This window comes from Oryctolagus cuniculus, chromosome 19 (assembly GCF_051225735.1).
Source record: "Oryctolagus cuniculus isolate XC-2025 breed Fujian yellow rabbit chromosome 19, ASM5122573v1, whole genome shotgun sequence".
Taxonomy (NCBI): Eukaryota; Metazoa; Chordata; class Mammalia; order Lagomorpha; family Leporidae; genus Oryctolagus; species Oryctolagus cuniculus.
The window spans coordinates 6,174,575-6,200,665 of NC_142885.1; the positions used below are offsets into that span (position 1 = coordinate 6,174,575).

General features: G+C 60.4%; 1 protein-coding gene across 3 annotated transcripts in view; it reads right to left on the bottom strand.

The window, feature by feature from the left end:
- MMD2 (monocyte to macrophage differentiation associated 2) overlaps window positions 1–26,091 on the bottom strand; it is a 46,608-nt gene that overhangs the window by 12,761 nt on the left and 7,756 nt on the right. The window contains exons 1-5 of one of the 3 annotated variants that reach the window (XM_089320851.1): window positions 17,120–17,138; window positions 10,248–10,329; window positions 8,000–8,160; window positions 6,357–6,431; window positions 147–248 (exon numbers count right to left, since the gene is read on the bottom strand). In XM_089320851.1, the coding sequence (XP_089176977.1) occupies window positions 147–248; window positions 6,357–6,431; window positions 8,000–8,160; window positions 10,248–10,325 (416 nt within the window). In that variant the 5' untranslated portion in view covers window positions 10,326–10,329; window positions 17,120–17,138. Of the gene's footprint in view, window positions 1–146; window positions 249–6,356; window positions 6,432–7,999; window positions 8,161–10,247; window positions 10,330–17,119; window positions 17,139–26,091 lie in introns of those variants that run through there. The other 2 variants (XM_002723068.5, XM_089320852.1) reach the window with 2 other exon arrangements.

The window sequence follows — 26,091 nt, forward strand, 5'->3', positions numbered from 1 at the left end:
GGCCACACCAGCTGGAGGTGTCTGTGTCCATCCACGGGCCTCAACACGGGGATTCCGGGGCCACCGTGTGGCCCCACCTGCCCAAAGGCACTGAGGAGGCCCTAGTGGGGTATCAGGGGGCACCCCGGCCCCCAGCCCGGACTTACCGCTCGTGGAAGAAGAAGACATAGACCGTGCCGACAGAGGCCATGATCCAGACCAGCCAGCGCATGTGGGAGGCCCACGGGCCCAGCTCCCGGAGGTTCAGCCTGGGAGACAGAGAGTGCCCAGGGCACCGCCTGAGGGGCGGCCTGCACAGGAAACCACCCCCAGAGGCGGGCAGAGCAGTCGACAAACCCAGCCAGCCATCGCCAGGCAGGGTCCCTGACCCGGAAGGCCTGGGACCAGCACATGGTCTGGGAACCTATGCACATGGCAGCGAAGGAAACGGCTCTTTACATGCACTGTGGCACGGGCGGTTAAGCTGGCTCAAGTCCCGGCTGCTCCGCTTCCGATCTAGTTCCCCACTAATGTGCCTGGGAAGGCAGCAGAAGGCAGCCCAAGTGCTTGGGCCCCTGCACCCACATGGGAGACCCGGGTGGAGTCTGAGCTGGCCCAGCCCTAGCTGTTGCAGCCATTTAGAGAGTGAACCAGCAGATGGAAGATCTCTCTCTCTCTCTCTCTCTCTCTCTCTGCCTTCCAAGTAAATAAAATAGATCTTTTTTATAAAAAAAAATGTGGATAAAGACATTCATCGCGCATCGCGGCACGGTCCCAGTCCAGTCCTCAAGTGGCAACCGGGGGGGGGGGCGGAGCAGCAGGGGTGCGGCTGGCCAGCACGATGTTGGCTGCTGGCGTCCAAGACCACGCCACGCTGACAGTAATTCACTGAATTTTCAAGCAGCTCCCGGGGAGACTCTGAACGTCTCCCAGCACAGGGGAATGGTGCAAACTGAGGGGACGGCTATGGTCGCTGCAGGATTCGCCTCCCTCACCTCTCGCAGCTGTCTAGACCTGACGTCCTCCCGTCCATGGCCGAGGAGTGGACGGTCTCCAAGCTCCGGCTCTGCCCAGCGCTGCTCTCCCCCACCCCTCCCTCACTGCGTCCTGGCTCCCCCCACCCCACCCCGCGACTTCCTCCACCCCCGCCATGATCAGCCTCCACACTCGCCAGAGTGCGGCGCCCCCAGTCCTGAACCACCACCTCCAACCTGAAGCTGTGGCCGACCGGTCCTCCCAAATTAGGGTCACTCAGTGACCCAGGCTGACCCGACTCACAAAGTGCAATAGAAAGCAAAAAAAAAAAAAAAAAAAAAAAAAAAAAAAAAAAAAAAAAAAAACCACAGCAGAGGCGAGGGGGAAATAAAGTCAGGACCCACCTGTGGCCGCCCTCAGTTTGCCCGCCTTGCAGATCGCGTTCTGCACTTGGGCCGGCTCTAGAATAATCCAGCTGGGCCCTGAGAGAACCGGCCTGGGGGAGGCGCAATGTTGCGTCTTGGCAGTAGAGGGCGCTGCGCAGCGCCACCTGGTGCCCGTGGCTGGCACTGCCTCTAAAGAGAGACATATTTCCGCACTGGGAAGCTGCACCTGTCCACTAAGGTACCCTAACAGCAGCACAGCCCATGCCTGCAGCCCCACACGGGAGTTTAGGGCTCCCCAGGGACTTTCAGTCCAGCAAGCCGATTTACAAAGGAGCCATCTTCCACTGCCTTCCCAGGTGCATTCGCACAGAGCTGGATCTGAAGTGGAGCAGCCGGGACTTGAACCAGTACCCATATGGGATGCCACCATCGCAGGGAGCAGCTTAACCTATGGCGCCACAACACGGGCCCCATTCCTTACGGATGTCGGTCACCCTCACTAGTCAGTCCCCTGTCAATCATCCTCAATATTACATTGTCCTTGTTCAAATCGCTGGACAGTTTCTGATTCTGGAACATTGTCAGCCGTTTAAGAAACACGAAGACCTGGCTGGCACTTGGTCACTGGGGACACCCACATCCCACATCCCAGGACCGGAGTCCTCCCCCAGCTCCGGCTCCTGACTCCAGCTTCCTGCCAATGCAGACCCTGGGGGCGGAGGTGACGGCTCAGCCGGCTGCGTCTCTGCCACCCCTGTGGGAGAACTGGACTGAGCCCCGGCTCCCAGCTCTGACAGATACCGGCGTTTGACGGGAACTTCCTGTCTCTCTGCCTCCCAGATGAATTAAGACAGAAAAAGAGAAAACATAGGACCACCTGCTTGTTCCAACATGGACAAACACCTACACGGCTGGACGTTGGGGACTGGGCACGAGCCCCAAACCTACGATTTTATTATCTGTGCACGTGGAGACACACGTACAATACCAGTCTTGACTGGGTTTGTCTGGAACGGGACAGTTGAGGGGTGGGGAAAGGAAGCCCTCTAACCTCGCTCTGGAGTAAGTTCCTTGAATGAGATCGGCTACATAAATCTTCTACCCCTGCTGAATCTGATTGCCATCACAGGCAAGTTCGGTCTAAAGGCAAATAGATACCCCAGCTCATCGGCAAATAAATACCCCAGGAGCATCGGTGCACACCGGGCCGGGCATCTTTCCAAGAGTGTCGGGAAGCCCGTGGGCAGGGGGCTGGGCACAGCACAGACGGGCAGGGCAGAGGAGCGGAGCCAGGGATGGGGTGGGGTGAAGGAGAGGGCAAGGGGTGGGAATCAAACCACACACCTGCCATTTTTAACTGAAACTGTTAGATTTAATGTTTTTAAAGATTTGTTCTTTTTATTTGAGAGATTAACAGAAAGTGACAGAGAGCTTCCATAATCTGGTTCACTCCCCAAATGCCTGCAACGGCTGCGGCTGGGCTGGGCCAAAGCCAGGAGCCAGGAGCTCCATCCACGTCTCCCACATGGGCGGCAGGGGCCCAAGTGCTCGGGCCATCACCCACTGCTGTCCCTGTACATGAGCAGAAAGCTGGACCTGAAGCAAAGCAGTCAGGACCCCAAACCAGTGCTCCGATACGGGACGCCGGCATCGCAAATGGCAGCCTAGCCCGTGGCACCACAGAGCCAGCCCCCACATTTAATCTTTTTTTTTTTTTTTTTTTTGACAGGCAGAGTGGACAGTGAGAGAGAGAGACAGAGAAAGGTCTTCCTTTGCCGTTGGTTCACCCTCCAATGGCCGCTGCAGCCGGCGCACCGCGCTGATCCAAAGGCAGGAGCCAGGTGCTTCTCCTGGTCTCCCATGGGGTGCAGGGCCCAAGCACTTGGGCCATCCTCCACTGCACTCCTGGGCCACAGCAGAGAGCTGGCCTGGAAGAGGGGCAACCGGGACAGAATCCGGCGCCCCGACCGGGACTAGAACCCGGTGTGCCGGCGCCACAAAAGGAGGATTAGCCTAGTGAGCCGTGGCGCCGGCCAGAAGATTTCTCTTTCAATAAATAAAATAAATCTCAAAAGTGTTTAAATGTTTCCATTGTCAGCTAACTCCGGATAGAACTCTGTTGTTTCATCCTGCTCCAGCCACGCCCCATCCTTCATGAACCCCAGTAGTTGTACATTGTCACAGTTTGTAACACTCACAGTCTATCCCAGGGCCGACCCACCCCACACAGCTTTGTTTGCCACAGGTGCGTCCTACCCCCCACCGCTGCCCTTAACCGTTTCGGGATTGTGTAGGAGGAGAGGAGCAGGACTTCCTCTTAAACAGCTAGATTTTACTCCTGAAGCCATTTTGTCCCAGAACTTCTTACCGTTTTAATTTTTGCTGTTTTTTTTTTAAAGATTTATTTATTTGAAAGGCAGAGTTACAGAGAGACAGGGGGGAGAGGCAGAGAGAGAGAGAGCTCTTCAAAGCCAGGAGTGTCTTCTAGGTCTCCCACGTGGGTGCAGGGGCCCAAGCACTTGGGCCGTCTTCCACTGCTTCCCCAGGCCACAGCAGAGAGCTGGATTGGAAGAGGAGCAGCCAGGACTCGAACCGGCGCCCATATGGAATGCCGGCACTGCAGGTGGCTTAACTCACTGCGCCACCGCGCCAACCCCCTCCCAAAACCTTTTCATTCACACGCTGACCCAGTGCTTGCCTATCGCTTTCATCTGCGTGATGACCTCACATCTTCCCCAAAGTCAGCCGTGGGAAAGTCGTAGCGGCGTCTCCGCCATGTCCGGCATAAGGTGCCGTGGGCAGTGCACCAGGCAGCCTGAGCCACTGCCTCTGTGACCTCCTCCTCTCCTCCTGCCCAGCTCAGTGCTTGTCTCTCTGTCTTCAACTCAATGCACTAGGGACAGAGAAAAGCTGGGACATGAACTAGAATACAGGACAACCTGGACCCGCACTGTCCATCACTGTCCAACCTCAACGACCGGAGGCTGCCCTCAGCATGGGGCTGCACACCAGCTTCCCCCAAGCCGTGAAGATGAGCCAGCAGTGAGCCATGAGTGTGCCCAACAGCCACCAGGGCTCTCGCAGGATACGTGTAAGCAACGGCTTCCAGTGCCATACACCAGAGGGCGCTGTTTCACTACCATCGTCTCAGGAAGCGTGTGCGCAATAGCCCTGGAACTGCACGCCAGGGGGCGCTGTTTAATGTCTCTCACACACCCCACTCCATCCCTCCCACCCCCTACCCCGCCCTCCACCTGGAACCAACCAGGGAAGGTAATTTGAAAACTGGCTCCAGCTGCATAAAGCAGTCCCAAGCCTCAGCCTGTGGTCCTGCAGCCAACCCTACTGCCGGGCTCATCTCTGACTCCCCAGGGAGCCCTCACCTGTCCCCAGTGAGGACAGAGGGAGGATCGGGGGCCCCCTGCAGCTGTGGGTGACAGGAGCCCTCAGATGGCTGTGTAGAAGGAGGTTCAGGGGGTTGGGACGCACCCCCCTGCCGCTCCATGCACCCCACACTCTTCTGGCTTCTCTGCACGGTGCTGGCTGTGGCTTCCTCTCCCCACGGACGCCCCATCAGCATTTTAACTCTGTTCTCTGTTTCGTTGGCATGGAGGAAGGCAGGTTCTGGGTCACCCCGATCCTTCTGCTGGGCAGGTGCCTGACAATCCCCCACCCAGAGAGATGGCGGCCAGCAATGGCCGATGTCCCCCAAGCCCTGGTCTTTCCTCCTCTTTCTCCACCCTCTGGCAGCCACCGCCACACAGACTTTGCTGCTAAATGTCTCGTCCACCCACCTGCAACCCCCTGGCCTGCACAGCCACAGCCATGGCCCCTGCACAGGACAGGAAGCCCCGCCCAGACCTCGGCTGCCAGCCAGTCCCCAACGCAAAACCATCCACGTCCGGTCGCAAAGCCTGTGCCGAGGGTGGACCCGGTGAAACGGATCTCCTGGCCCTGCACACAGGTGCACGGACGTCCACAAGGCCACCGGCCACGGTCACTGGCAACACAGGAGCCACGCAAACACCCATCAGCGGGAGTGCGGGATCTCCCCTCCCAGCACCACTGACCGCACTCCCGCAGGCAACCCGAGAGGAATGAGGCAACAAGGGCACTGACGGGGAGACGGCGGCCGGCAGGGCTGTGCTGCGGTGACTCGGTCTGGGCGTGATGACCGCAGCGGGGTGGGGGCCGAGGGGGCGCCCTAGGGGCCGGTCTTGTCTCGTTTCCTGACCCGCTGCTGGCTACAGCCAGGGAGCACCCGGCAGAGGCAGACACGGGGACTGTGCGCACGGTGGCACCTCAGTCAAACCCTTCCCGAAGCAGCCGCCGGGGGGGGGCCGGGTGTCCACGGCCTGGGGGCTTTATCACTGGGCCCGGCCCTGCCGAGCCAGCCGTGGGGGGGACTCCGAGTCCAATACTCCTCTGGCAGGTGCATTTTGAAGCTGACGATTTTGTGTGGCCCGCGAATGACATCCAAATATCTAAAATGCCCTGGGCAGAAAAAAAGTTTCCCCACCCCCATTAAGGCAAAGAAGCCCATTCACAAGCTAACATGACGAAGAGACTCCAGCACTGACAACATCAGGAACCTTCCTGGGTGGGGTCGGCGCTGTGACGTAGGTTAAACCTCCCCTATGCAGCGCTGGCATCCCACGTGGGCGCCGGCTCCTCCACGTCCGATCCAGCTCCCTGCTATGGCCTGGGAAAGCAGCAGAAGATGGCCCAGGTGCTGGGGCCCCTGCACCCACGTGGGAGACCCGGAAGAAGCTCCTGGCTTTGGCCTGGCCCAGCTCCAGCCGTTGTGGCCACTTGGGGACCAACAGACGGAAGCTATCTCTGTCTCTCTCTGTGTGTGTCTCTAACTCTTTCAAAGAAGTAAATAAATCTTAAAAAAAAAAAAAAAAACTCCTTGGGCAGAAACCCAATAGCAAACGTGCGTGCTCACTGCTCAGAGACAGACGTGCAGATGTTGAGGGCACCACACCTCCCGCGGCTGCTGGGGGCGGGACTCACCAGGGCGCGTAGGAGGCCGCTATGAAGAAGTAGATGACCATGCGGTCCGACATGTGCAGACAGTGCTCCACCGTCCTAGGGCACACAGAGAGCCGTGGTCAGGGCTGGGCGGCAGGGTGGGGCCGGCATCCCCAGAGCCGGGCCGTGCACCACGGTGCCTGCCCCCGGGGCGGAGGGGCCCCGGGCTGGGGCTGGCTTGCCTCCAGCGGGTGCCACAACCCTGGGCCTCCGTCTCGCGAGCTGTAAGGGGGGTGGGATGGAGACGCCCCCTCCCGGGGAGGGGGAGGTCCTCCTGCAGGGCTCAGCCCCGATCCTCCTCCTCTCGAATCGAGCCACGAAACGTACTTCTGTTCCCTGCGCCGGCTCTTCAAGGGACTCCAGGGGAAGGGGCAGTTCTGCGGCTTGTGGAGATGCGAAAGGGACAGAACCACGTGCCCCAGGAATCGCCCTGGGCTCTGCACCGGCAGCCAGCCGGATCCCAGCCACCACACCCCAGCAGCCTGGGCACGGGGCTGTGGTGGGGACTAAGCAAGCTAATGCTTGGCACCGTGCATCAGAAGTGCTTGGCAAACTGGATGCTGCCCTCAAAGAGGGCTCCACGCTCCGTGGACTGCGTCGTCTGCCTCGCGGGCAGAGTGCAACGCTCCATCCACGTGAACACACTGCAGGAAGTTCATGGCAAATGGAGAGAAAACGTAAAGTTCATTCTGGTGCAAAAACATTTGAAATTCATGCATGTGAGGTGCCCGGACAAAGTTCATATGCAAAAAAAAATTTTTTTTTTAATTTGTATGCATGGATTTCAAACCTGTGTGTGGATTTCATTTTGCACCAAAATAAAATTTTTTTCATTCCTTTCTCCCACAAACGTTTTGAAGGACCCTCATACGAAATAGAAACATTCCAGAAATAATTTCTACAGTTTTAATGGCACACTGTTGAGGGGTGTGCGCGAAGCTTGTTCCGTGCGGCACAGGGGAAGTAGCCACGCTATCTACGCTACCCTCCCACAGGTAGTCACTCGCTGAGTGGTTTGCAAATCCACCTTCATGGTTTGAGACAGCCACAGGGCTCTCGGGCTGCGTGAGCAGTACAAGCGTTAGCGTATGACCAGTGTATGACCAGCGTGGCAGCTGGCCTCCCAGACTACCTGAGTGCCCACTTCCTGTTCCCGTGCACACCTCAAACAGGGTCACACAACAAACAGGGTCAACTCAGGGGCCCTGGAGACAATGGAGCGTGCATTCCCGGGCTGGACCACGTAAGCAGGGCCCGTGCGTCCCCAAACATCTGCCACCAACCGGCCAGCCAGGGGCAGGGGCAGCCTTGGGGGTGGGGCCTGGGACCCCGGTCGAGAGGATGGCTTGGTGGGACCCTGGACAGAGCCACACAGCAAACTCCTGGAGCGCTGACCCCCAAAGCTGAGATAGCAAATGTCTGTGGTTACAAGAAGCCACCAGGCTTTAGGGGCTGATGCCGTGTGACTTCTATCGCAATCATAAAAACTCAACAAACCTAAACTGCAATGGTCAGGGGCGCTCCCGCTCACCCTGCCAGTGCAACTGGGGACCGATGTGGGTGGCCCGGGGAGGGGACGCCGAGGCCCTGCTGTGACAGGGCCCGTGCCCTGCCCCCGGGGTCACCTGAGGTGGCTCTTCTTCCAGGAGACGGTGTGGAACACGGTGGACACCACGAAGAGGCCGCAGAGGCCCAGGCCGTAGATCCAGGCGGAGAGCGTCTCCCAGTCGTCGTCCGACAAGAAGTAGAGGTTGGAGCTGCCAAGGATGCTGGGGACGATCCAGAACTGCAGGGAGGAGGCGGGGCGGGCGTGTGTGATGCCCGGGGGGGGGGCACGTGGGGCCTCTGGGGCCCTCCCAGGCCTGCACCTGCCCCAGGCCACAGAGGACCTGAACTGCTTCATTCTCCTTCTCTTTCATGGGCCTGGCTCTAAATTCCAAGAGGTGCACGGGGCCAGCGGCTAAGAGCTGGGGCATTCTGTTCCCAAAGCCACCCAGGTACCACGGGGGGAAGGGGTGCGGCCCCCCACGGCCCGGCCCCACGCAGAGGAGCCTGATGCACCACGTGTCACACAAGGTCCTCTCGTGGTCCCCTGAAGGCAGAGGAGCCAGCCTCTAGGCTGGGGGGGAGGGGCACCAGCACCAAGGCACGGCACGGGGCAGGGTCCTCAGTAAGAGGCCATCGGCCAGCCACCAACCTGTCCCTCTGCACACGGCCGACTGAATGTCACTGGGCAAGAGGGGGCGTGGAATCACGAACATTCAGACATCACTCAGTGGCACAGCAGGTTAAGCTGCTGCCTGTGACGCCAGCGTCTCATGTAAGCACCGGTTCGAGTCCCGGCTGTTCCACTTCCGATCCGACTCCCTGCTCATGCACCCGGGAAAGCAGCAAAAGATGGCCCGAGTGCTCGGGCCCCTGCACCCACTTGGGAGCTCCGGGTGGAGTTCCGGACTTCACGTGGCCCAGGCCGATCGTGACAACCACATGGGGAATGAACCACTGGACAGAAGTTCTCTCCCTGTCTCCCCCTCTCTAACCCTGCCTTTCAAATAAACTTTTAAAAAAATCACTTTCCTAAATTTTAATACATAGCCTTAAAAAACAGAGACCGCATCACGCTGTTTCATAACCTAGGGGTGGAACTTCCCTGGGCTGTCAATCTTCCCAAAAGATTTATTTACTTATTTTAAAGGGCAGAGGTACACAGAGGAGGAGAGACAGAGAGAGAGAGAGGTCTTCCATCTGCTGGTTCAGTCCCCAGTTGGCTGCAACGGTCAGAGCTGGGCCAGGCTGAAGCCAGGAGGTCCTTCCGGGTCTCCCATGTTGGTGCAGGGGCCCAAGCACTTGGGCCATCTTCCACTGCTTTCCCAGACCATCAGCAGGGAGCTGGATTGGAAGTGGAGCAGCCGGGACTCGAACCAGAGCCCACATGGGATGGCGCTGCTGCAGCACTACACCACAGCACCGGCTCCTTGACTGTGTGTTGTGTTCTGTGACCCGCCCCCCCACCATCCCAGTACTCATTCATTCATTCACTCACTCATTTGTGCCGCCGGGCCCAGCATCACCATTGCTGGCCAGCACTAACGAGAGACCGTGTCCAGTGAACAAAGGATGATAGCTCCCCCACCCCTGCAGGTGCCCGCTGCGTGGGCTGTGCCTCCTACTGGGTTCCCAGCCCCCTAGCTGCCCCCAGAGACAAACAGCAGCAGGGGAGTGCGGCCCCTCTTCCCCGGGAGGCGGCCGCTGGTGCCTGAGCCACCGTGGGAGCGGTTCTGATGACCCCCCTCTGCAGATGGAGAGATGCAGGCTCGCAGCTGGGCCTCACTGCCGGTGGGGAGCAGTGTAGACCTGACTCGCCGCGATGCTCGTGCACCGAGCAGAGAGTGCCCGAGTCAGCAACACTGTCACAGCCCCCACCCCATGCTAGCTGCCCTCGCCCCATAGGCCTCTGGGGCACGGATTTGGAAACGGCCCCCATGGGACCCAGGGTGGCCTGGCCAGGAACGGTTTGCTGAATGACTAAGTGATGGACTGCTACGTTCCGGCTAAGAATCCCGGAGAGCAATGAGGGCATCGACGGCCCAGGGCTCCTCGGGATAAGGGCAGGTGGGAAGTCAGGAGTGGGGGCTTCAGCCAGGCTCCGACGCAAAGGGCCTCACTGGGCGGGTTGGGCGGAGACAGCGGGAGCTCCAGGCAGATGATGCTGCACTGGGTACCAGGGAGCCGCTGACAGCCCTCGGCACAAAGGAGAGGCGCGCTCAGCCCCATGGACCCCAGGGACCGTCCCTCCTCTGAGGACCACAGGGGACTCCAGGAACGGGCCCTAAGCCCCAAGCCGCCCCCAGCCCCCTGCAAGGGCCCACTCACGGCGTGGGTGGCACAGTTGGCTGCGTGCTCGTACTCCGTGGGCTGGTACCGCTTGTGGGCGGGGACTCGGTGGTTCATGAACCTACAATGACAGGCAGGATCTCAGGGGGCCGGGCTGGGGAGGCAGCTGCAGCCGGAGCCCCCCCACCCCGCCCTCCCACCCACCTACATTTTCCCAGGGGGAGGGGGAAGCAGCTGTGGGACCCCTGGAATCTGCAGTCTCCCACCTCAGCCCCTGCCACCCACGTGGAGACCTGGAGGCGGCTCTGGGCAGGGAACCAGTGGATGGGAAGTTCTCGCTCGCTCTCTCTCGCTCGCTCTCACTCGCTCGCTCTCTGCCTTTCGAATAAATAAGCATTTATAAAAACACTTCTGAAGAGTTTCATGAAGTTCTCCGAAAATATGTACTATGAGAAAACTGTACAGGTTTCCATTTTTTTGCTCCAAAATAAATGAATTCCATTTTTCCACCAAATTTTTAAATTATTTATTTTTATTAGACAGAGAGAGAGAGAGACAGGTCTTCCATCTGCTCGTGCACTCCCTAAAAGCTCGCCGGAGCCAGGTGTGGGCCAGGATGACGTCAGGAGGCAGGAACTCCGTCCAGGCCCCCCCCCCACAGGGGAGCAGGAGCCCAGGTCCTTGAGCCACGGCCACTGCCTCGCAGGTGCAACAGCAGCAGACAGACCCCAGGGCGGAGGAGCCAGAACCCAGACCCAGACCCCGACACGGGGCACCGGCATCCTATGCTGCGCCAAACGCCCGCCATTTTCCACAAACTTCTTGAAGCATCCGCGTCCAGCTCGGCTCGGCTCGTGCCCCCCCGGGAAGTGCCCTCCTGCCCTCCCAGGGTCACCTTTCCCCAGAGGATAGCCCGCTCTGACACCACCACTGGAGGTCACCGCCTGCTCCCCGCCTCGCTCTCCAGGCACCCTCACCCTCCACACCCTTCTGTGCCCGCTTTCTTTGGCTCACGGAGATTCTGGGGAGATTTATCTGTGTTGCTGGAGACAGAAGCGAGCTCTTTCCATGGCCACGTGGGTTTTGCCGCTGGCTACACCACGGACGGCAAATGGGAGCTGCCGCCCGGGGTGGCTGGGCTCACAATGTCTGTGTGCACACCTCTGGGTGGACACAATGCACCCATTTCTGCGGGAACTGGGGTTGCTAAGTGGCCTTATCTTAAACACAAACACTCCCAGGGCCAGCACTGTGGTGCAGGGGGTTAAACCCCTGCCTGTGACTTCGGCATCCCATATGGGCGCCGGTTCGAGTCCCGGCTCTTCCACTTCCGATCCAGCTCATTGCAATGCACCTGGGGAAGCCACAGAAGATGGCCCAGGTACTTGGGTCCCTGCCACCCACGTGGAAGACCCAGATGGAGTTCCAGGCTCCTGGCTTTGGCCTGGCCCAGCACCAGGCTCTGTGGCCACTTGGAGAGTGAACCAGCAGATGGACGCTCTCTCTCTCCCCCTCCCTCTTCCTCTCTCCCTCCCCCTCCCTCTCCCCTCCCCCCAGGTCACTCTGCCTTTCAAATAAATCTGTACGTCACTTTAAATAGATACAAACAAGCATTCCTGATGCGCTGGCGTCGCCCCGTGCCCGATGCCCCCTCCAGGGGTTGCAGTGCCCAGAGCTCAAGAAATGAGCTCACCCAGCGGCACTGAGGGCCTCGCCAGGTCGGCTGACCTCTGAGCCGGGCACCACCGAGATGTGACTGCTCGGGGACACGGACGCCAGGCTGGGACCACACGCAGGGCCCGGCTGGGCAGTGGAAAGCATCCGAGAGCCGGGAGGTGCAACACGCGCACACATCTGGATTCCAGCCGGCAGGAGGCCTCTGATGGGCATCGTCCACCAGGGGGCGCTAAACTCAGCCAGACGCACCGAAATCCTGGCAGGGACTACGGAGGACCCAGCCCTGCCCCCCCAAAAAGAAAAACAAGAAACCAGAATGTGATGCAGAACAAAGGGCTCGGTGCAGGAGAGCTCACTGAGCACCTACTGAGCACCTTCTGTATGCCAGGATCATGTTAGTTCCCTATGCACTAGGCACCTTCTGTATGCAGACTCCATAAACAGTGCAGGCAGGGCAAGAGTGAAGGTGGGGGTGGGGGGTCCTCTAGGCACTGACCCTGACTCGCCCTGGGGGCTCTGGGGTCCTTGTCCCCCTTGGCACCTGGATCACTCCATAGGTCCAATGCAGCTGCCCCATCCACCCTGGCGCCCCCCAGCCCAAGTGCCTGCCCCTCTCCCAGGGCAGCCCAGGAAGCCGTCAGCAAGCAAGGCTGGCTCAGTAGCCACAGGCTCATGAAGACTGGCTTAGTAAGTCAGCGTGTGACAGGCTCCACGGGGCCACTCGCCACCCACACGTCTGAAATCCCAGCCCCGGTACCTGTGAGTGGGACCTTATTGGGACTGTTGCCATCCTACATTTTTTCCAGTCGGAAAACGAGAACCAGGAGCTGCTTCCTGGTCTCCCACATGGGTGCATCCTCTGCTGCTTTCCCAGGTGCATTAGCAGGGAGCTGGATCTGAAGTGGAGCAGCTGGGACTCGAACCTGTGCCCATAGCGGGTGCCAGCGCTACAGGCGGCAGCTTAACCTGCCACACCACAGTGCCAGCCCTCCACCTTACATCTCAGCTGATGTATTTACAGGGTGGGCCCCTAATCCCGTACGACTCATTATATGGTATATGGTGTTGGTCCTGGCTGCTCCACTTCCGATCCAGCTCCCTGCTAACGCACCTGGGAAAGCAGTGGAAGACGGCCCAAGTCCTCGGGCCCCTGCACCCACGCGGGAGACTTGCATGGAGTCCCAGGCTTTGGCCTGATGCAGCCTTGGTTGTTGCAAGGGGAGTGAACCAGTGGGTAGAAGAAATCCTTCCTCTCTCTGTCATTCTTTCAAATAAATAAAGAACAGACAATGTCACGTGACAAGAGAGGTGCCTAGCAGGCAGCCACACCACGATGGAGGCAGAGCTGGGAGCCAAGGCAGAGGGGAGGGGTCTGGAGCAGAGTCAGCCCCGAGCCTCCCTCCCCACAGCAGTGCGCGCCACCACTGGCCACCCGGGAAGGGACGGGGCCAGCACCGTCCATCAGGGTGAGAACCGGAGGCCCCAGCCAGGGGACGGCTCCTCCTGCACCTGCCACCAGGCCCGTCGGCAAATGCCTGCCCTGCTCCTTCGGCCAGCCGGCCACCAGCTCCAGCCACGCGGGTTCGAAGGTGATGTCACAGTTGCCGTGGCAACCTGGGCAGCCACTTATTTATTTCTGGGCTCCACAAAACTCCCCTTGTCTCTCCCTTAGGCGGCAGCATCGCTGGGAGAGAGAGAATTCAGGGAGGCCGGTCCAAGAGAGAGCATTCTCACCACCCCAGAGACCCCGGGCCAGCTTCTGTCTTCCCAGGCCGGCAGAGGGAGACGCTGCATTCGCTTTTCCCAGCTACCGGCTGTTGTGCTGACACGGCTATTTTTTTTTTCTTTTAATGAACTTTGACCAACGTGGTCACGTGACCACTGCCACCCTCCAGCCCACGCCTCTGCCGCTTTCGGAAGCCACGAGAGGCGGCTCATGGTAAAGCCGGCGGCCTCTCCTTTAAGGAAATGTAGAGAGGCGCAGTGCATTTCAGAGGCCAGTGAATGAACGCCCAGCGGGGTTACTTCCATGCCAGGAAAACACATCTAAGACAAACTGGCCTTGAATCAAAAGATTGACCCTGGGCCAGGTGGCGTCCCCCCTCTTGGGGACAGCTCACGACCTCTGGCCAGGTCTCTCCCCAGCTCGGCTGCCTCCTTGGTGGGAAGTAGCTGGGGTGCAGCCGCGTGGTTGCATGGTCCCCCCTTTGTAGTGCCAGGCAGTATCCCAGGTGGCCCACCCTTGCCCCCACCAGGAGCAGGAGGAGGGACTATCTTTAACAGGGCACAGGCATAAATAAAACTCAGACTGTCCCAGACCAGGGCAGCCGTGGGCCGGCATCCCATGTGAGGGCCAGTTTGTGTCCCGGCTGCTCCACTTCCCATCCAGCTCCCTGCTAATGCATCTGGGAAAGTAGCAGCAGACAGCCAGGTCCGTGGGTCCCTGCACCCACGTGGGAGACCCGGATGGAGTTCCAGCCTCCTGATCTGGGGCTGGCCCAGCCCCAGCCATTGCGGCCATTTGTGGAGTGAACCAGTAGATGGAAGATCTCTGTTATGCTGTCTTTCAAATAAATAATAATAATCTTTAAAAAATAAACACCTGGCAGGCATTTGGCAGAGCAGCCGGGATGCTACCCGGGACCCCAGCACCCATAGCACAGGGCCTGGGGTTGACCCCCGGCTCTGGTCCCGAGTCCGGCTTCCTGCTAATGCTCACCCTGCAAGGCAGCAGGTGGCGGCCCAAATTCTGGAGTCGCTGCCACCCACACGGCAGAGCCGGGTGGAGTTCCTGGCTCCTGGCTTTGCCCTGCCCCAGTCCTGGCTGCTGTTAGCCATCTGAGGAGTGAACCAGCGGATGGACAATCCCTCTCTGCCTTTTTTTTTTTTATTTTTTGACAGGCAGAGTGGACAGTGAGAGAGACAGAGAGAAAGGTCTTCCTTTTGCCGTTGGTTCACCCTCCAATGGCTGCCGCGGCCGGCACACCGCACTGATCCGATGGCAGGAGCCAGGTGCTTCTCCTGGTCTCCCATGGGGTGCAGGGCCCAAGCACTTGGGCCATCCTCCACTGCACTCTCAGGCCACAGCAGAGAGCTGGCCTGGAAGAGGGGCAACCGGGACAGAATCCGGCACCCCAACTGGGACTAGAACCCGGGGTGCTGGCGCCACAAGGCGGAGGATTAGCCTAGTGAGCCACGGCGCCGGCCACTAATGACTTCTAATGCCGGCAGCTTCTGTAGGGGCTAGAAGACGCCACGTACCCCAGGGGCAGCCCCTCTGTCTCCCACCCCAGACTCACGCCTGCAATTCTCACCCAGGTAGCCAGTCACCACACCTCGGGGCCCTGCACTGCTCTGCCCCTCCCTTCCTGGAGAACTCCTGGGCAGAGACACCCCCACGACGGCCTGGGTGACCCCGGCCACAGCTCACGCCATGCGCCCAGCTCTGCCTCTGGCCCTGACTGCAAACCTGGGCACTGCTCCCCATCCACCTGCGTCTTCCTGATTCCAACCCAGAGCCAGGCGCGCAACAGGCAGCGCCTGGGGAAAGCCGAATCATCAACCCCAGGGGTGCAAGGAGAAGTCGGCCACGGTCGCCCGAAGCCCTCGCAGTCGCGTTTCCGAGTGATCTTTACAGAAACACAATGAAAAATGGCAGGGTTGGCCGGCGCCGCGGCTCACTAGGCTAATCCTCCGCCTTGCGGCGCCGGCACACCGGGTTCTAGTCCCGGTCGGGGTGCCGGATTCTGTCCCGGTTGCCCCTCTTCCAGGCCAGCTCTCTGCTGTGGCCAGGGAGTGCGGTGGAGGATGGCCCAGGTACTTGGGCCCTGCACCCCACGGGAGACCAGGAAAAGCACCTGGCTCCTGGCTCCTGCCATCGGATCAGCGTGGTGCGCCGGCCGCAGCGCGCCAGCTGCGGCGGCCATTGGAGGATGAACCAACGGCAAAGGAAGACCTTTCTCTCTGTCTCTCTCTCTCACTGTCCACTCTGCCTGTCAAAAAAATAAAAAGAAAAAAATAAAAAAAAAAAGAAAAATGGCAGGGTTGAGTGTAGGCGTGCCGTGGGCATTCCCGACCAGGGCTGGGGGCAGCCACAGGCACGAGGGCCCAGCCTCCACACCCCACGCGGCTTCTGGAAGACTCTCTCGTGTGCACGGATTTCGGGCGCTTTTTGCACCAAGATAAATGCATCTTTCCATTCGGTTTTCCATGAAATTCTGGAAGTGCCCGCCTATTTCCGTAGCCTTGGAGAACAGGCAGCCAGGCTCCCTTGGCAGTGACACGGTGGGCAGGAGCCAGGCCCAGCCCCAGAGCGGCTTCTGCACTGCCCCCCACCCCAGCCCCCACGAGTGAGTGCAGGCCCAGGAAGCTGCTGTGGCCGGCCTCCCTCCCCCAGTACCCGAGGCTGGGCCGGTGCCTGCCTGCGGCGACCCTGAGTCCCTGGGACAGAGAACTAAAGAGATTTGTCCAGGCTGCCGGACAAAGGGGGGTCTGTCTGTCTGCGCCACAGAGGCCAAGGACAGCCCAGGGCTGAGCTGGCCCTGGGCCCCCTGGGAAGCCTCCCCTCCCCCCAGCTGGGGCCCCAGCCGCTGTGTCCATTCATGAGTTCAAGGCTCCCCTGGATGCCGGCCGGCCGCGCCTTGGCTCGGGAAACAGGCCTTGGGCTGGTGCCACCAGGACGGTCGTGAGCTCCAGGTCCCAGGGGACAGAGCTGGGGACAGCAAGGGGAAACTGAGGAAGGGGCAGAGGCTGGGCTGGGGGCGGGACACAGCACAGCTGGGCCACAGGAGCTGCTCCGCTGGTGGCACGGTCCACCTATGGCCCCCTGGACCTGTGGCAATGACCAGCCCAGCCTACTGCCCTCCAGCTCCCTGGGAACTCCCCTCCCCTCTGGGCGCATGACAGCTCGCTCGCGCTCTCTCTCTCTCTCTCTCTCTCTCTCTCTCTAATTTCTCTTTAAAGCAGAGAAACAGGGACAAAGACAGAGCTCCCAGGCACCGATTCATTCCCCGAATACTTGCAACAGCTGGGGCTGGGAGTGACCCAAGGCCGGAGCCAGGTGTGGGCCAGGAGGCAGGGTCTCCTCCATGAGTGGCAGGGACCCAAGGCCTTGGGCCACCACCTGCTGCCCCCCAGGGTGCACACCAGCAGGAAGCCGGATGGAAGCAGAGGAGCTGGGACTCGAACCCTGGCCTTCCCGTGTGGAACGCAGGGGGCCCCAAGCGGTGTCTTACCCATGGCCCCTGATGCTCACCCCGAGAGTCCACAGCTTGAAAGCGAGAACCATCCCCCAGCCTCCCTGCCCCCTCCCGGAGGCTCCCAGAGGACAAGGGCGGAGGAGGAGCCCTGGCCAGCTCTGGCTGCTGTGAGCAGAGTTTGGCAGGGGCCTGCCTGCCACCTGCCCCTCCCCAGCCGACCACTGGGCCAGTCCCGCTGGTCAGGCCCACGGGGACCCCTCTCTGCACCTGGCCTGGAGCCCTCGCTCCGCTCAGCTCCCACACGTCTGTGAAGTCAGCAGCAGCCACCCAGGCTCCCAAAGCTGCAGCTGCAGGCCAGCACTACCTTCAGGCTGAACACAAAGTGCACTCGAAAAATCATCTGTGTGGGCTAAGCCGCCTGCGAAGCTGGCATCCCATATGGGTGCCGGTTCGAGTCCCGGCTGCTCCACTTCCGATCCAGCTCCCTGTTAAAGTGCCTAGGACAGCAGTGGAAGATGGCCCGAGTGCTTGGACCCTGCACCCAATGTGGGAGACCCGGAAGAAGCTCCTGGCTCCTGACTGTAGCCTGGCCCAGCCCTGGCCATTGTGGCCATTTGGGGAGAGAACCAGTGGCTGGAAGATCAATCTTTCTCTTTCTCCCTCTATAACTCTGTCTTTCAAATAAATAAAAAATCTTTAAAAAGAGTCGTCTGTATGCAGGCTTGGTGGTGCAGAGGGTGGGTGGCTCCAATTCCCACTGCCAGCCATGGTGACCCCTTGGCTTCCAGTATCCCCCTCTCAGGAAGTCCTGCCCCTGCAATTGCTCCTCCCACTTCACGGAGAAGACTGACAGCCCCACCGGTGCTCTGGATCTGCAGTCGGGCAACCAGCACGTCAGCCTTGCCCGCTGTGTGACCAGGGAAGGCCACTGACCCTCTCTGAGCTTAAGGTCCTTGTAGAACCTGAGCCAGCTGCCAGGAGCTAAGAGCCAAAGAAGAGAGTGGCCTGAAGACAAGCCACTGTCACATCCCAGGTCTGTACTCGTGTGGGAGCTCAGCACCAGGCCCCCCACCCCACCTTCCACCCCGCCCCGCCCACCCGTTAAAGGGCAAGTGCCTAGAGCTCCCAGATGGCCCGGGTGGGGGGAGCCCACGGGGCAGGAGCAGCGGTCTCAGCAACGGGCCGTGAGGGATCTGGGGTCTGAGCAGCCCCCACTCCGGGACAAGGGCGTGTCAAGTCCACATGGGCCCCAGCAGGATGGCTCTGCTCAGTGCCTACCCGTCAGTCCCCCAGCTCAGTTGCCACGGGTTCCGTGCAGCCACCAGGGCACCAGGACCCCCCGGTGACTGCCCCCTGCCTGGCCGGGGCTCAAGGCCCAGGCAGCATCCGAGAGCCAAGACCCCACACAGTTTGGAGAGGCCAGGGGAGGACCTGGCCAGGGGCACTCTGCACCGGTCAGCAGGCTCCCAGCCGACTGTGGGTCACGCTTCTTCCTCTGGGGGGCGCTCTGCTGCCGAGCGAGCCGCTTGCCTCCAGCCCTGGCTCCTGACTCCAGCTTCCTGCTAACACAGGCCGCGGAGGCAGCAGCGATGGCTGCCGTGATTGGGCCTCGCCCCTGCCACTCACCTGGGAGACCCGGACATGAGTTCCTGGCTCCTGTCCGAGTGGCCGTGGGCATTTGTCCAGTGCACCAGTGGATGGGAGCGTGCACTGCCCCTCAAAGTAAGAAGTACACCTTCTCCCCAGCAGACCTAGCACCCGGACGTCTGGTGGTGGTCCCAGCCCCACACCTGTGGGATGGGCCCCCAAGGGTCGCTGGCCGCCCAAGCTGGCCCCAGATGCGAAGGACGCCCACCCCGGCCCCCAGCACTAGGCACCTGGGCTGCACGTCGAGGACTTGTTCTGCTGCAGGAGCGGCCCAGAGATTTGCTGCGGCTGGAAGCAGCGAGAGTGAATGCCCCCGGGAAAGGCCTCGGCGGGGGGCTCCCAGGAGCCCCTGCAGGGCCCGGCGTTCTCTCCTCCCTCCCCCGGGCCTGTGCTGTCTCCCAAAGGCCCCCAGCTCCTAGAACCAAGTTCCTGCCACTGTTGGACGCGCGTTTTCCTCCCCAAACCTGCCACACCAGGGGAAACCCCAAAATGAGATGGGGTCTCCACAGCTTCTAAGCCACCCTGTTCCCAGCCGTGCCGGCGGCCGAGCCCAGCAGCCTTGTCCACACGGCACCATCACAGGCCGGGCCGGTGACCCCTCACCTCCCCGCGCACCCACGGGAATGAAACTGCAGCCGCTCGTGCACTCCTCTCCTGGAGAGCGGCAGGGCAGGGGCTGCTGCACCCATTTTTCAGATGAGAAGGTGGAGGCTTGGAAAGGAGGCCAGCAGGGCAGAGCCAGACGCTGACCCGGGGTGCAAGGGCTCCTCAGGGGCTGCCACTTCTGGGCTCTGTCGCCACCATGCACAGCCCATAGCAGGAGCCCTCGGTGTCTGTCCTGCAGGGGGAGGGTCAGGCCCCAGCCCCACCTACCCTCCGTTCCTACTCCCTGGGGGCTGTGGGCAAACAGCACCAACCCCCTGCCATGGGTGGTCCTGGCCAGTTTCCCCACCTGCTGTAAGGAAGGGATTATGCTTGGGGGAGCCCCTGGAACACCCAACGTCCTCCTCCTCCGGACGCCAGCTCCCAGGACACCCTCCTAACAGGAATCTACTGGAAGGAGCTTTGTGAAGAAAATGTGCCGTCTCCCTACCCCCCACCCCATCCCGGGAAACCAGCCCTTGGCTCAGATGGACAGAGCAGGGGCCAAAGGTCTACCACGACACCGGGCAGTGTGCAGCAGAGAGGACCCCATGGCAAAGACACTGCCGAGACCCGGCCCATCCCCCTGAGACCAGGATCCGGGCACCCGAGCTGCTGGCTCAGGGAGGGAGAAGCCCCCGACCCACACTGATCTGTCCCAGTGACGTCATCTGCCGCCATGCCAGCCCCGCAGCAGAGAACACCCCTGCTACGGGCACGGGCTGGTCTCGGACGCCTTCCTCGGGAAGAAATCGTAAACCTGGACCTTCTGAGTGACGGGGGCGATCCCACCACTCTGGAGCGCCGGGGTGGGGCAGAGAGGGTGCCGAGTCTTCCTCACTAAGACAGCGTCATGGAAAATCAGAAAGCTGTGCGCTCCCAACGAGGCGATCGATTCGGAATGGGCTAACCCCCGGAAGCTGAGCCCACTGGACCGGAGGTTGCTGGGCAACGAGACACTCCCAGGAGCCCGAGCGTCCCCTGGGGCCTGGCAGCATTGAAGGGAACAGGTCCACCAGCTGCCCGGTGCCTGCAGCGACTCCTGTCAAGTGCACCACATGGCCCGGGATGCTTGTGCTGTCCTGGCCAAACACGTCAGCCCTGAACCTCAGCAAGTCGACAGGCACAGCTGGGGGACCTGACACAGGAGCCACCAGCCACAAATGAATCAAAACAGGATCTAATTGAACACACAGACGCCACTGGGGGCAGGGAGGACCTCTGTGTCCCACAGCAGGGGGCCTATGTTCAGGTCCTGGCTCCACTCCTGATCCCAAGCTCCCTGCCCGTGTGCACCCTGGGAGGCAGCAGTGACGGCTCAAGTGCTCGGGTCCCTGCACCCACATGGGAGACCCAGATGGAGTCCCTGGCTCCTGGCTTCAGCCTGGCCCAGCCCTGGCTGTTGGGGCCGTTTGGGGAGTGAACCAGCAGGTGGAAGATCCTCTCTGTCTCTCTCTTTTTGATGCTCTGCTTCTCAAATAAACAAGTGAACCTTTAACAACAACCACAAAAATGTGTAGTGAGATGCGTATGACACCTCCCAGTGTCCCTCCCCCACCAAGGAAACGGTGACTTCTGAGAGCAGAAACCTGGCCCGAGGCAACCTAATCAGCCCTGCAGGGCTAACACCCCCGCCGTGACACCCCCCCCCAAGCAGGGCACCCAGGAGGACACGGCAGAGGCCAAGTCCAACCCTGGGAAAGCACAGGGCACCAGATGCCGGGTGAGCCCCAGGCCCCGTGGGCTGGACCCAGCAACCTGCCCAGCGTCGAGGCAGTGCTGCAGCCTCATCCGAGCCTTCCCCGGACGTCCCTGTGCTGTGTCCCCACTGCCCCCATGCCCAGCAGTGTCCTCCCCCACACCCACTCCGCCCGCTGCCCTGGAGAACCACGCTCAGCCTGCAGGGCCCGTGCCCATGGGACTCCAGCAAGCTGGTCTGTCGGCATCTGCCCCCTCGTTCCTGAAACCACACCTAGCCTCGCCCCCAACCCCCGCTGCCCTCCCTTGCTCCACCCCCAGCCCAGCCGGACGCCCAGCCTCCAAGCTCCAAGGGCGGGGACGGGCTGCATACGGGCATAGTCCATGCCTGACACGTATTCCAAAGCAGACTCAGCTCCCGGGCCACGCCGGTCCCACAGGGGACAGTAAACTCTGGGCTGAGAGCAGTCCAGAGAGCTGAGCCCCTGCAGGAAGCAAGGCCGGGTGGTGGAGACAGCTGACCCCTCTGCCATTCCCAGGAGCCCCTGGATCCAGCCGGACCTGAACGTGGACACTTTTGGACTTTTCAGTTCTGGACACGAAACAAGAAAATCCTTTTTTCCCTCTTCCTCCATGAGTCTCTTCTTGCTCCTCCCTCCCTTGTCCTGCCTCCTCCTCCTCATCTTCCTCTTCCTGCCCCCAGTGGCCTTGATACTTACAACTCCAAGTCTTACATTCACCCTCAAACCTCTCACAAGGCCACTCAAACAGAAACCAAAGCCACCAGGCTTCCGGCACGTGTAGGGTGATCTCCACGTCAGCGCTGGTTCACCTCGTGCCACTACAGGCTCCTCGAGGGGTGGGCCAAGCTCTGTGCCCCCAGTCCCTGGCTCTCAATGGTTTCTGCACGAATCCGCAGGGAGTGGGCAGGTCTGGGATGCCCGCCACGTGCCAGGCCACGCTGGCCCCCCAGGGGGCACAGGAGGGCTCGAGCAGCCCCCTGGCCCACCTTGGCTCCCAGCAGCTTGCGGTCTGGCTGTGGGGAGGGGAGCAGGTGCAGGGTCTACAGCCCCCACCCCTGCGGCTTCTTCAAGCTCACAAGGGTCCGGGGCCCGGGACGAGGTGGGGGTGCGGGTTGTACCCAGGTGACTCTGAGGGTGCGATTCTGCTCAGTCTCACTTCCGACTTCTCCCCGCACCTGTGTCCAAAGCTCAGCTGTGCCGGCAGGGAACGAAGCAACCAGCGACCTGTGGGTGCTGAACGGACAGCTCCCCCGGCACGGGCAGAGCCGCACTCGCCCAGCACTTAATCAGCGCCTACTGTATGCCTTCTCGCGTGCATTCCCTCACATCCTCCTCCTGTGTGGAGGCCTGGGGACCCTACACCTCCCATAACTGCCGGCCACACAATCTGAAAGGTGGTCACTCAGTAGGAGCACAGAGGAAGCTCTCGGTCAGCTCTGTGTGCCCAGCATCTGGGACGGGATCCGACACATCCGGGCCCTGGGCCGTAATGACCAGGCTGATGAAGAAATGGGCCAAAGATGCCTATCCAGGGTGCACAGGTGTCCCAGGTGGGGGTGACGAGCTTTCCTCATCGTCCTCCTGTGATCGAACAGCACACTGGCACAGCCGTGATGGACACCTGACGTCAATCCTCTGCCCACCCCAGCCTGGAACAAACATCCCTGAAACAGCGGCTGCCCGCAGAGCTGGCATCACATATGGGCGCTGCTTCACGTCCCGGCTGCTCCACTTCCAATCCAGCTCCCTGCTAATGCACCTGGGGAAGCAGCAGAGGACAGCCCAAGGACTCGGGCCCCTCCTGCCCACACAGGAGACCCGGACAGGCTCCTGGCTTTGGCATGGTCCAGCCCTGGTTGTTGTGGCCATTTAGGGAACAAGCCAAGAGATAGAAGATACACCTCTCTCTCTCTCTCTCTCTCTCTAATTCTGACTCTTCAATAAGTCTTTAAAAGGAAACTCTGACCTGATTGCCCGGCCTCCCCCACCCCACCCCGGGCCCTTGGTTGGCAAGGTCGTCCCACAGACAGAGCCACGGGGAGACCCACACAGCCCTGGCACTGCCACAACCACTCCTTCGAGGAGAGGGACAACTCCCCCACTGGCAGAGGAGACCCTGCTCTGTTCAGGTGCTCGGGGTCTCAGCGCTCAGGTCCCCCCGCTTCAAGAGGAGCCTTTTGGGGTGAACATCCGGGCAGGGCACCTGCTGTGTCCCCACTTCATTAGGAGCGAATCACAGTGGGCCACAGGGGCTCGCTCCACACTGACGGCCGCCTCACGCCCACCCTCATGCAGGCTCCAAGCTCAGCACCTGTCCTGCTCACCTCACGGCCTCCCCTCCACTGCAGGGCCCACTACTCTGTCCACCTGACTGACAAGGACACAGAGGCCCAGAGTGGCCACTGAGCACTCCAGGATGGCACAGCCAGAGAGGAGCTCAATGCAAAGCCAGGGTGTCTCAGGTCTGCAGCCCCACCACCGACTTCCACTGCCCGGGCTCCCTCTCCTGTGCGCCACCCCCCTAGAGAGGTGGAGAGGCCCCTCCAGCTCTCCACCACCCTGCCGTGGGGGGAAGCGGCCAAGGGAGCAGTCATGATATGGCAAAGGGGGCGGGCCTCTGGCCTGGAGGTTCTGATGTCAGTCAAGGTGCCCGCATCCCACATCAGGGCCTGGGTCTGAGCCGCAGCTCCACCGCCAATCCCAGCCTCCTGCTAACGCGCACCCTGGGGGCAGACAGGTGACAGCTCAAGTGCTTGGGTCCCTGCCACCCACAGGGAGTTGAGCTGTGGCCCCAGCCATCATGGGCCTCTGGGGAGTGAAGCAGTAAATGGGAATTTATTGCCTGACTCTCAAATTAAAAAAAAAAAAAAAAAAAAAAACGAGAACCGAAGACAACAGGTGACACTTAGCAGGAACTGGAGGGACGAGCAGGCAGGGTCCATGAGGAGGCTGCAGAAGGGAGGCTGTGAAAGACCAGGGGATGAGGGTGGAAGGGAGCCGTGGGCCCCCTGAGAGAGCCCGAGACCCCCATCGAGGGCTGCCAGCTCCTGCCCTGACCTGGGCAAAGCCGGCCGATCGCTCAGGCACCCTCCTGTTTCCCCGGTGACCCCACTCCAGCACGGAGGGCCCTGCCCGCCCACCGCTGAGCCTTTGCTCTGGTCAACTCCTGCAGCCCTGCAGCAGCCTTAGCAACACACAACCGCACCTCTCCCCCAGGGCCCGGGAGCTCTGACCGCCAGGGCTTAAGCCAGCTCTGGGACAAGGTGGCCGGAGAAGGGAGCAACAGGCAAGATCTGGACTTGGGGTTGGTGCACCCCAGCACAGACCGGCTGTGGTGGCCTCTGCCATCCCCCCAGCCTCCCTCTGGGTCTCAGCACCCCCCTCCACACCATGAGGCCGCTACGCTTCAGTAAGTGGGAGACGTCATCACGGTGGCGGCTGTTAGTAAGCCCTCCACCGCAGGCCGTCGGGAAATCAGACCTCGAGTGTGGCTCGAGGTCCCACAGTACCCCCCTCACCGTCACCGATTTGCTTTTCTGTCTGCTAACAGTGCCAGACGGAGGCTCTCTGGGCTCCCTGGTGAGGAGGGTTGATAATTCTTTGACCGATTAGTGATGTCTGCATTGGCAGCAATAAGGATGCTGGCAGGTGTGTGGACGAGGCAAGACTTGGTGACTCCTGGACAGTGTCGAGATGGAGGCCGGTCCCCAGAGGGTGGGAACCATGGGCTCCATCACCATGGCGACTTGTCTGTCACACCTGCCCAGTAATGGGGCCTCCACAGAAGTCCTGAACAGGGGGGTTCAAAGAGCTTCCGGTTGATGAGCGTATCCACGGACGGGAAGGGGCCCACCCCAAACTCCCGAGACAGGGGCTACTGCCCTCAGGGCCTTACCCTAGGGCTCTTCTTCTGGCCATCCATTCATCTCCTTTACAAGGTCCCTTAAAGCAGCCCAGTAAACAGGGCCAGCGCTGTGGCATAGTGGGTAAAGCCACAGCCTGCACTGCCGGCATCTCATATGGGCACCAGTTCAAGTCCCAGCTGCTCCACTTCCAGTCCAGCTCCCTGCTAATGGCCTGGGAACACAGTGGAACGTGACCCAAGTGCTTGGACCCCTGCACCCATGTGGGAGACCCAGAAGAAGACCCAGCCCAGGTCCAACTATTGCAGCCATTTGGGGAGTGAAAAAGTGGATGGAAGACCTCTCTCTCTCTCAACTCTTTGAAATATACAAATCTTTAAAAATATATTAAAATATAAAAATAAACATAATAGCCACAGAGGCTACTGCTGCTACATATTTTTTTAAAGATTTATTTATTTATTTGAAAGACTTACACAGAGAGAGGAAAGGCAGAGAGAAAGAGAGAGAGAGAGAGAGAGAGAGATCTTTCATCTGCTGGTTCACTCCCCAAATGGCCACAATGGCAGGAACTAGGCTGATCCGAAGCCAGAAGCTTCTTCCGGGTCTCCCACATGGGTACAGGGGCCCAAGGACTTGGGCCATCCCTACTGCTTTCCCAGGCCACAGCAGAGAGCTGGATCAGAAGTGGAGCAGCTGGGTCTCGAACCGGCACCCATATGGAGAGCCAGAGCTTCAGGCCAGGGCGTTAACCCGCTATGCCACAGGGCCGGCCCCTACTACATATTTTTTTAGGGATTTGCTTTATTTATTTGAAAGGCAGAGTTACAGAAGGAGAGGTAGAGAGCACGCCCTTACATCGCTGGCTCACTCCTCAAACGGCCGCAATGGCTGGGGCTGGGCCAGGCCAAAGCCAGGAGCTTCTTCTGGGTCTTCCACCCATGTGGGTACAGGGGTCCAAGCCCTTGGCCATCTTCCACTGCTTTGCCAGGCCATTAGCAGGGAGCTGGACTGGAAGTGGAGCAACAGGGATGCACCACTATGCTATGGCACTGTATTAAACAACACGGATTTCCTTGTACTTATTAATGCAATCTGAATTTAACTGAAAATTGTGAGTATAAACAATGTAATG